The sequence below is a fragment of the Solenopsis invicta genome, chromosome 14 (assembly GCF_016802725.1).
Source record: "Solenopsis invicta isolate M01_SB chromosome 14, UNIL_Sinv_3.0, whole genome shotgun sequence".
Taxonomy (NCBI): Eukaryota; Metazoa; Arthropoda; class Insecta; order Hymenoptera; family Formicidae; genus Solenopsis; species Solenopsis invicta.
The window spans coordinates 14,135,568-14,147,395 of record NC_052677.1 but is presented as its reverse complement, the minus strand read 5'-3'; the positions used below and the strand labels follow the sequence as shown (position 1 = coordinate 14,147,395).

Here is an 11,828-nt window from a genome sequence, read left to right as displayed (position 1 = left end):
TGAAAACTTATAAGAAAAATAAATTATAGAAGTAGGTAATAGGAGAGCTTTAAAAGACCAATTAAAAAAATAAAAAGAAGATATTTTTCTAATGTGTAAGGAAAAGAAATTTTAAAGGAACAAAATCCATAGAAGATTCTTTAGCGAAGAAAGAAATCTTAAGAAATTTTATAAATTACTTCTTAATTACGAGAGATTGAAGATGCATTACCAGTGGCTTTGTGCTGTACCGTAACAGATTCTTCGACCCGTAAGAGGCGTGTTGCATTTATTCGCGTTCGCCGCATCTTCGTTGAGAAATTCACGTTGTCTCAGCTGAGTGCCTCTACCGCAGGTGACTGAACATGACTTCCATTCAGACCAGGGCGATACTTTACAAGCTTCTACATATAAAAAACGTCGATTATCTTTTTAGATGTTTCCATAAAAACCATAAATTGAATTTAAATTTCTCGTTAATGCATTTAGAATATGAATTGACCGTCTTACAATGACGTAATCTATCTACATACACTGACATGAGAGAAATATTAATCAAACATTTAATTAAATAGTGATCAAATGAATTTCGTAGTTACTGGTGCTTAGTTACACCGAATGGAACCATTTGGTTATAAAGTTGTATAAAAATAATTAATTAAAGCTACAGATTGTTTGAGCAAAACATCTACGTATTTAGTAATTATAACTATAAAATTCATTTGATCACTAATTAACTAAATGTTTGGTCCATCTCATTAAATATTTTTCTCAATGTACAGCAGATTTATTAAGCAGTGCCTGTCTATAGAATGGCAAGCAAATAATAAGCATGTCGCGGAATTACGCGGAGCAAAAGTCACTCTAGTCACTCACCACGGGCTTATCCCGTTTTAAAACAGTTCTCACATGACCAATTTAGGGAATAATTATGCGGATCTGCGTGTGACGTGGAGATTTGTGATGAATGTTACTTTAATCGTTCAACTTCGCGGAAATTCGTTCATGAGTTTGAGTGTTTCAAACTGGCGTTTAATTCTGCATTTTTTTCTCTCCTTCTCGGTGAGATGCAAATTTTTTACATCGCCGAGAGAGAACTGCGGATTGGACATTAATGCGCTGCTTTCAAATACTCGAATGATACAATTAAATCCTCCACATTTCGCCGAACGATAGTTTTTTTTTTTATTTTTTGTATTTACTGTACCTGTACTATTCAGCGCTTCGTCATCGTTATCGCAGATCTTCTCGTACAATCTCTGCCTGTTGAAGTAGAGTCTCGCGAAGGGTTTCATGTCCATACCAGACGGATCGTAAAACGGTGATCTTGAATCGTTCGGGTATGATGACGTGATACGTCGAATTGGCTCCTGCGGCTCCGTTTGCGAATCGGATGACTAGTAATTAATACGAGGAATAAATATTGTCCCTTAAATAATTATTAAAAAATATTTGCAAATATTTACAAGATAGTATTTCTCTAGAAATTATAAGATATCTTGTTTATATTTCTTAAAGTCTTCTTTGTTTCAAAGAATTTCGTTGATTTTATTTCTCTTAAAATTTATTTTCCGTTTGATCGAATTTGCCACTATTTAAATTTATTAATTCTCGGATCTTCTTACATTTTTGTGCACAGCATCACGATACACAGTAACCGCAACGCGGTGATAACAAATAGATCTAATTAATTTTATCATTTATTAATACTGCTGAACAAGAAAGTCGAAACGTACAGTATCTATTAGTATTAAGTAACTAAATTTTATAGTTAAAAATTATATCTCATCTTGTTCGTTTTTTGACTTTTATTTTTTTCTTAATAAAAAGTAGACCTGTTCTGACGAGAGTAAACCAAAAAATTCCCGCAATTAACACCGCGCGAAAAAGGTAGGTTTTTTTGCAAAGAAAATAAGGGAAGGTAAAACAAGGAAAATTTTTACTCGTCGGAAAAATGCCAAAGCAGCGATGACGTCAGCGATTCTTATTGCGTACAACGGGGGTGGCTATTACGAACTGATAGAATTAGGTATTCTCTCGTATCAGAGATTTCAGATTGTTATACGATTCCTCGCTAACGGATGACGAGCATTTTTTTTTTTTAATAGCCCTTCACTCGCTCGACGAAGTGATGAGGTACAAATCAAGTGTGCTTATCTTGATGCAGTTTTTATGAGGAAATTTTAAATTGATTCTTCTTTACAAAAAAACTTTAAAACACTCGTTAATCTTGAATTATAAAGCAAATTAAAATAAAAGTCGATTACCACGTATGTAATTCCGTCGTCGGTGCCAGCATCGTAAGGGTAGAGATTTATTTCCTTGTGTTCTACCCAACTTCTATTTGATAAACACAGTTCTAATCCTGAAACGCCTACGAACCAATCTGGTGAAGGATCTGCGGAAGATTTTTTTTTTAATTGGTTTGAATAAAGAATTATTATTTAACCTATACAGCACCAAAATTTTATGCATCTAAAAATTTATTCAGCAAGAGCTTAATACATTTAATTCAGTTTTTTATTCAAATTATACACTGATAAAAATCGGCAGTAGAATTTAATGAAATGTAACGAAAGCAAATTTCAAGCAAATACATTAAAAAACATTAAATGTATATTTAATGTACATTTAATATTGTCAAAAGTGCACTAATTTCATGCACAAGATTTTCAGTTATTGATACATTAAATTTAATGTGTAACTTAAAAATTCATTAAACTTCATGACATTTTTAACAGTGTCAGTCACATAAAAAAAGTATAAAATGAATAAAATGACCAACGGGATCACAGTGAAGCAAAAACTTGGCGTACTTGCGTTATTAATTACATTCCTGTAAATACATTTATAACATCATTAACATAATATCTTGGAAATATAAAAATAATATGTATAAAATGTGTAAGGTGTAATACAAAAAGAATATGTACTGTAATAAAAATAAGTCAATATTAATATCGTTACTGTTTCCGCAACAATCGATGCTGTATGGGAATATAAACTTAATATATATTTTTTTAATTAATAGTAAAACTTAGCCTTACCAATCATAGACACCAAGGACACAAGATGATGCTTTTTATCTACACGAAAAACGGCAAAAGTTTTGCCAGTCGTCACATTTGGATAACTAATTCCTCTCGCCTTTATTATAGTCCTAATCTCTTGACTCTACAATAAATGTCTGTTGTTAATATGTATATAATAATTATTATTATATACGTACCTAGTGTTTATAAGTATTTTTATGTATCTCTTAATAAATATACTTATGATTTATAACAGTAAATATAAATATATTGATTACGTTTGCCTACTAAAGAGCTCCAAGTTTCCAAAAAATTTTACAATTTATTATTTTTTTAATTAATTATATTAATTAATAGAAATTAATTTATGATTCTAATTTATTTTAGTGAAACGTTTGATTTCTTAACACTTTTTGTATCTATCTCTTTTTATATCTATCTTTTCGTTGTATTTTGTATAAAGCATATTAATGGAATTATCACGAATAAACATGAACAACAGAAATTAAATTAAGTTCTTTATCTTGAATGATAATTTTCAGAAAGTAAATCAAAATCTTTCGCAGAGCTTCACCTATAAGAGTGTTTGTTTCAGTATATTATTGCATCTCTTACTCGATTTTTTAATTCGGATTCCAATATTCTCGTCGAACCGATCTCAGCCACTTGTCGTAATCCTTCACTAGCCATGTCGCTGTAATTCCAGAATCTGTAATCGTTAGTATGGCTAGCGCCAATCACATCTGAAAATCGGATCAGCCAGCCCTTACTGGGGAAATCCTGTAGGCAGGCAGAATAATGAATGAACAACGATAAATCCGAATAGAAGCATGTACATACAGACTTTGTATAGATGAGTCGCGTTATAGTTTTCACTTGTCATCGACACATATTCACATACTTTCGGATGTGTGTTTCTCGACCACAGGCCTTCGAATGTCACTTCAAATTTTGCTTCGTCGCAAGCACGGCATTCTCCAAGAACCGGCTCCTGTTTATCGGCTTCCGCTTTCGTGTTTCGACATACTTCTAGAAACAAATTGGAGTCATCCATGTACCATACGTCTTGCGTTTCCATCACTGTCGCTCTATAAAAAAGAAAAAAATATATATAATTGATACTGCGTGGATTGACGGCCGAGGAGGTTTTGTACAAAAAAAATGGTTAAACAAAATAATTGTTTAAAATATCGAATACCGAAATTGTAAAAACTGTACTAATGAGCTCCGACCTCCCCTCCTGTGCGCAGCAAAATGTTAAAATGCGAAATTTCCACGCGCTTATAAATAAAACACGGTATTATAGATATAGGTATTTTATACATGTACATTCTACTACATGTATGCAAACACGTTTAAATATTAGATATTTACGTTTTGAAACAGCACATTTATCGTAAAAGTTACGTAATTATTATTTAATTTCTTCTGAATATTGTGCGCAAAATATGTTTTTATTTTTCTGCATAAAAGCATGTTTTGTTCATAGAAGCGTGGTATAATTAAATTCTATTAATTAAAACACGTGTATCATAATAATACTGATATTTAAACTTATAACAAAAGTTGTGTTGATACTATCTAATTTAAACGTTATCGCGCGAATATCATAGATCTCATTTTTAATTAATAAATATTCCTTTACCTGAGAAAGATGCAACCGCTGCCTTCCGCAGGACTGGTCCAAACGACGGACACATTTTCCTTCTGTATCATTGATGTCTCCACGACGGCGTTCACGCAATTTTCCGCGAATTTAGTCATCGTATCGTCCTGAAGATCGAATAGACCGACATCGGTCGTCTCGTTCGCGTTTTTGGCCTCGGCAGATATGAGGAATCTCGTGAACTTCCGATGCAGTTGATCGGTACTGTCTGTTAGCAGGATCACTGAAATCGAAAAATCGAAATAATCGATGATCTATTTGGTATGCTCGCATTCCGTTCTACTCTTAGGATGGCTGCGAGATGTAGAGACGCAATGCAATTTTGCCTGTATGAATGAATAATGCTCTTGCATTTCTTTGTATTAATATTTATACATATTTGGGAAAAAATTATATTTGAGGACACAATGTGAACTTTGAACAAATGCTTTTACATGCAACAATATAAAACACGATAAAACATCAAATTATAAGTAATAAAAATCTTAATGTATACATTGAAAAGTGCTAACTATTATAAATCTTTAGTTAAGTTTATGAAACAATCTAGTTATAAAATATCGATCAAATCATGATAATCAGAAATTTTATTTGGTCTTATCAAAACGTACTATTATTTTGTTGATAATCAAAATATTTTTTTTAGCGTATTAAAATATCTTTTTAAAATATCTTTTTAAAAGATATGAGCTTTTTAAAAAAGCCTTTTTTATCTTTTTTTTCTGAAAAAGTAATTTTGTCAATTTTATTAACGTTTGCAAAATTATTAATTTATTAATAATTGAAGAAAATATGAAAAAAGAGAATAACAGCAAATTACAATGGTTTTTTGAATAAGTTTCCTTTGAAACTTTTATTTTATGTATTATATGATACACACAAACATATACACACACACACACACACACACACACACACACACATTTGTTGATAAGCAAATAGAAATTGTCAAGCAGATAATTCTATTCTGTTTCATTTTTCTTTATTAATTACTTGGAAATGAAGTAACTCAGATAAATTCTACGAAAGAATATCCATGCAGCAGCAATTTTTGCAAAAATAAAACATACGTACATACAAAATAACAATGATAAATAATGCTTCTACTACGTGATGTTCTAGAACGTATTCGCATGTACTTCGAGACACGGGAAATGAATTTATTCGATTGTTTATTCTCATTTTTCACGTTCTGCTTCGTCCTTTTACAATCGCCATTGAAAGCAATAATTTTTGCACACGCAACATCAGTAAACACAGAAGATACGCGGCTCTCGCAGTTACTTTTGCAATACATAGATTTTATTTTATAAAAAAAATATATATATAACATGTTGAAGAAATAATTATTCAATAAATTACTGTACGTTGTGAACTAAAAATTGTGTAATAAAATATTTTAAATAATAATTTAATTTTGTATGAAAAGCCATACTGATTTTCGTTGTTCTGAATATTATTTGTGTTTCTTGTAAAAAATATTTTATAGTATAACCATATCACATTTGTTCCGAGCTAGCAATGCACAAATATTATTTACAAAAGACTTGTAGTCGATAGCGTATTGTAATCATTTTAGACTGAAAAGTAATGTCTCACTTTTCTATTACCAAACTATTAATAAATTCGGATTATCGGAATCACACCGGGTTCCCTTCACGTACAAGTATAAATTGCATTACAACCATGAAATTATGTTATATGTATGCAATATGTCTTTCATCATTAATATTATATGCGCTTTTTACAATATAACCGAAAGATTCAAAATATACAGCAAAAATGTGAAAATTAAAGAGAATTTTACGCAGCAAGTTTTTTCGAACGGTAAATTTAATTTACGAAATTGCGATTTTTGAGAAATAAATTAGAAACATTATATGCTTTACATTTACATCATATTTAAAAATCTGCATTATTTTTGCGTAGCACATAACAATTTTATTTGATGTCACTGTTATAACATCTTAACTTTCGTGATAATCTAAACATCGTCGTATTGAAATAACAAAGAGAGTTATTGCGCAAATGCTTTCGTCATACCATTTTCAGCGTAATCAATCGCGTCTTTAAGAATACTCCGATCATGCAAATAAGAGCATTCAGAAACTTTCGTCTTGTTCGCATATAGTTCGTAATTGATTGCAATCGAAAAACAAAATTCTGCAGCTCCGCCTCCAGGAGGAAAAATTTAAACGATCGAGGGAAAACTTTCAGTACAGGGTATGGAAAACAATTAAGTTCGATGAAGGAAGAATCGCGCTTAGTTTCTCAATGCATCGAAATTGATTTTATTCTGAATAATACACGGAGAAATATATATTTTGAAAGAAAAATTAATTTATTAAATAATGTATTAGATATTTTTCAAAATTTTTATTGACTCATCTTTCATCTGCCTTCTTTCTCTGCAATTCTTTCCCCCCTTTTTTTAAAGTGCAACAATAAGTACTATATCTATTAAGTTACATCTAATATTTCTTACTAGAGATGCCGAAAGATTGCACGTACATAAATATCGACTTATAGATTTTTCACATGTGTCGAATATTCGCGTTCTCGGAATAGAAACATGTATCCAGCTCGGGTACTGGCCCGCTATTTATAGCATGTATTAAACACGACACACCGTTACTGCGTTCAAGGGAATTTCATTCTCTATTACGAAATATTACGAAATATCTGTAATTATGTAATAAGTGTGTTGCATTTTACGTGACTTTATTTGAACGATTTAAACTTCACTAAATCACCGTTCGTAAATTTGTATAATTTTAACAAAATGAATCTCTTTTTATTTGATTTGATTAAATTTTTTGTCATGTATATATTTGTGTTAATAGCATCAATTACATACATTAATATATTAATTACAATATATCTAAAATTTTAAAATTATATGAAATCATTTTTTTTACGAAAAAGACATCGAATTACTCGAACGTGAGAAAAAAAAATTGCGTAAATAATTAGATAAAACGTTTAGAAGTATCAAATACAGTCTGATCGCAAGATTATATTCGTGAATCACTCTCCACATCGTGTATCGTAATTCTCAGCTGTTTGAAACAGTACGGCTTCTGGTGTTAGGGGTCTTCTTGAACTACATCTCTTCATACATGCCTAAGTCTTACAGTCTGCACAAGTCTTAATCCTTGAATACACGAGAGGGATTTTTAAGGTCTTGCAGTATTCATTTTATTCCGATATTATTCAACACCTTCGATCAAAGTTTTTCCTTCTTCCGCGAAACTTTTAGAGAAACTTGAAAACTAAGCTTTCGATAGTATTCAATTTAAAATTATCGAAACCTTGTATTATTACTTTGAAATAAAATTCATTGGGAAGTCATGCGGTCAAGATTTAAAAATGTTTTCCGAAGTGATTTAAAATTAGTAATGAATTATGCATATAATATGCGAGGACTATTACTCACGATGTCTGATTCGATGAAACAATTAAATGAAAAATTAATTTAGTAGAATAATTCTTTCGAGTCACGCGAAGAATGTCGAAATTACTGCATTGTAAGTCTAATCTTTTCGACCAATTCTTTCTTTAACAGAATCGTTAAAGTAAATTTTAATCAAAAAATGAAATAAGTATTTTCAACCATTACTCATTTTACGGATAAACATATATGTATAATATTTCATTAATAATAACTTTATTCATAAAACAGTATATATTCGGAAATATTCGTCCAATTTGGTGCACGTTACCGGAAATCAATACAATATAATGAATAAATAATTTGTCAAATACATGACGGTAAATTAAAATAAAAAGTCATCAATCAGCAATTTTTTAAATGTTCTGTACTCAGCTACCGTTTTAGAGACCGTTGTATTTATCGAAACACAAATTCGTCGCGTTAAAGAGAGTGGTGCGTAGCAATGAGTCACGGGTGTCCGCGTTCACCTCCCGCGTGATCATTCCCATGACCCTGAATTAAAAGAATTAGCGGTAAAAACGCAGTTAACTGAGACCTTCGTCGGGATATCGCGTTTCCTGCATGCAACGAGCCTCCCCCGAAACATTCGAGAACGTCAGAAGAATATGTATAACATCCAGGATCAGCCAGTATAACTCAGCAAGAATAATCTCACCGATTCCCTTTATCGCGTCGCTTTCGAATAATCGCGCGTCTCGAAGTTTTCTCGCTACGACTCGCTCCGTTCTCCAAGAGACGCAAGCGAAGCTTGTTTTTCTGATCGCGACGCAAACGTGCCAGAATCCATATTTTGCGTTTCGCTTCTCTCCACTTTCCAGAGCTTTTAGAGATAGATCGGTACCAATTCCGATGGTATCCGGCAGTTTTCGAGTTGCTCGAAACTTTTTATCGGATGATCGAACTCGACCTGAAACCGAACGGGGGAATCGGCTTGGACCCGAGCGGCGTTTTGCATCGCGCGCGTGATGCTGCTCGGTCCATCGAAGTTCAGCGTGAAATTCGTTCGTCGAAAGCTCCAGTTTTCATTCACAACAAAGAGGATTACACGTAAAGCCGAACAATAGTATCTGTCTGCGTAATGTTTCCCTCAACGATAGCACAACAGTGACGGGATGAATTATTAATCAATCTCGTATAGTAATGAAAACGGGTGCATTTGCGCTTTACGGTATCGCGTACGTAAAATACTCTCGTTTTTCTCTCCCTCTCTCTCTCTCTTTCTCTCTCTTTCTCTTGATGCGTGACTGAAATTCCTCGAATAATTGCGATGCGAGACGACGACTACGGCATTAACTTCCGGCAGTGGGCGGTGATGAAGTCGGCGAGCGATTAGCTCCGATACGAGAGTAAACGGTGTTGGAAAATGATAGCGCTAATTTATGAAAATTCGAGATCGCGATAAAGTGAAGGAGAAAGGGTTCTTTCGCCTTTGCGATGCTTCAACTTTAAATTCGTTCGTCTGACTGAATTCTGGCAATGGAAAAAGACGTAATCGCTTTCGGAGATATGACCGTACGCATTATTTATTACCATTCCGGGAAAAAATTTGTCATAAATTTCCATAATTACATATTATATGGATATTGATAATGATTAAATATAAAACGTTTTTCCCCGAGTTTATCTGGCTCGTCGGTTTGTCCCAGAGAGAAAAACCGGAGCGTTTGCGAATGAGTCGTTATTACGCGGATGATTTAGATGTACAACGTGCCTTCATATCTATTGCGCTTTTAAAGTAAAATTTAGTTAATTGTGGAAATTGTCGACATTAATAACGCGACTGCATAATTAGCCATTGATCATGTAATCAACTGCTCCTAATTAGCGAGTCATTGTCGTTTCCCAAGCGTACCTCTACGGAAGAAAATGAAAATTTATAGCTGTTTGTGTTTAAAATTAATTAACGCCACAAACAATTTTCGTCACTTGCACCGACAACTTCCGGCAACTCTTGAGCTTAGCGTTTCTTCGACATTTTCTAAATTATAACTAACTGCAAGGACTATAATTAGTTAACCGATCTCGCAACGAGATCACATCTTAAAGCTATTCTGATTAATCGTATAAAATAATGATTATCATTTTTAAAAATTACTCGAAATGGCATGGAATTTCTCTCTCGTTGAGGAGAAATTCCATATTAGCAGAGGATCAATATCGCGAGGGAACATCTGGTAGCTTCGATCATTCTGTAGACGAAGAGAAAAGATCTGTTCGTGATTAACACCTACACCTTACCGTACATAAGGTTGATTGTCCCAGCTCTTTACTATCCCTCACCGCATTGTTTCGCGACTCTCCATCGCGGTAACGGCGCAATAATTTTCCCGAGCTTCCTCGGCTGGCGTCCTCTCTTCTTCGGGATTTAACCCCTGGGGCGAGTGCGGTCTTCTCTCCGGCAGGCACGATTTAATAGAATTTTATCGGGTCGGGGCCGTTGAATCCGCTCGCGTTAAACCTGCAGCGCGACGCGGCTCGCGGTGTCTCGCACCTGGCGTCCCGCCAGCGTTACGTAACACATTAATTCACCGGACACGAGAGATTTGCATGCGTTAGTGTATGGACGCCCTCAGGCGCCGTGCGAGGAGCTAAGTTTCGCGATAGGAAGGGACGAGGATGAAAAAGAGAGATCGAAGGAAGGCAAGAACAAGAGCAAACTTTATTGAGTTGGATCGCCGTCCAGACAAATAGAGATGTTTTCGCTGGAGGAGCATCGGGATTTATGTCAACGCATAGAACCGGTTTAATCATAGGATGTACCGCGCAATAAAAAGATTATAAATGATTTAACCTTTTGAAACTTCGAAGTATATATTGAATCGATTTTCTTGAAACTTACAATAGTATCTCTCTTTTTTTTTTAGATCACTGATTGCGAATTTAAAGTCAGAATTTAAAAATTCAAATCGACAGATTATTTGATATGGAGAACCAAATGAACTTTGAATTCTTAAAATTAAATTATTATTTTTCTTTATGTCTTACATTTACAGCTGACATTTTGAAGGTACAAGATGTGATCAAAAATTCAAATTAAGCGCACCAAATCACTTAAAGAGCGTAATTTGTAGGGCGTTAGAAACCAATTTTATATATAAAAAAAGACCTATTATTTGCCTTGCGACACCATACTCAAATATCAACGAAATACAATATATAATTCTATAAAACGTATGTACATAACGTATGTACATAAACGTGTATTTTATCGAATTTTATTTCATGGATATTTGAGTACGCTGCCGCAATGGGTTAAGCTATCATAATTGAACCGAACGATTTCGTTTGTTTATGTTTGATGTAAATTTATACGCTGAGTTTCGCCATGAATAAACATGCGAAAACAAACTCAAGGAAGAGTTCATAGAATAATATAACGTACAAATAACGAAAGCAGAATTTGATTACGAAAAATAAATGGCTTGCCAGTTTGTTATATTATGCAAATGATGCCTCGCGGGAGATGTCTCCAGCAAATTGTCCCTATCGACGTGACATAAATCTGCTATATTTCGCCGTAAAATTCTGATTGAACGGTTTTAGTCGAAAGGATTTGTCGCTAAGGTATAGGAGGGCCGTAGCTGGGATATCTGCCCTGGTATATCGAGGCAGGGGAGGCTTGAGACTACGGTCATCGATTCAGCTAACGATATCATGTCGCGCGAGTTGATGATGCTCGATATAAAAGATGCGAAAA

At 33.6% G+C, this 11,828-nt stretch overlaps 2 protein-coding genes across 4 annotated transcripts in view; one reads left to right on the top strand and one right to left on the bottom strand.

The window, feature by feature from the left end:
* Positions 1–11,828, top strand: part of LOC105196199 (synaptonemal complex protein 1) — a 43,470-nt gene that overhangs the window by 14,212 nt on the left and 17,430 nt on the right. The window lies entirely within an intron of this gene.
* LOC105196200 (spondin-1) overlaps positions 1–11,828 on the bottom strand; it is a 28,311-nt gene that overhangs the window by 7,713 nt on the left and 8,770 nt on the right. For all 3 annotated transcript variants that reach the window (XM_011161997.3, XM_011161999.3, XM_011161998.3), the window contains exons 3-9: positions 4,657–4,900; positions 3,913–4,099; positions 3,627–3,791; positions 3,027–3,153; positions 2,247–2,377; positions 1,187–1,376; positions 212–383 (exon numbers count right to left, since the gene is read on the bottom strand). In XM_011161997.3, coding sequence (XP_011160299.1) covers positions 212–383; positions 1,187–1,376; positions 2,247–2,377; positions 3,027–3,153; positions 3,627–3,791; positions 3,913–4,099; positions 4,657–4,900 — 1,216 coding nt within the window. The remainder of the gene's footprint in view (positions 1–211; positions 384–1,186; positions 1,377–2,246; positions 2,378–3,026; positions 3,154–3,626; positions 3,792–3,912; positions 4,100–4,656; positions 4,901–11,828) is intronic.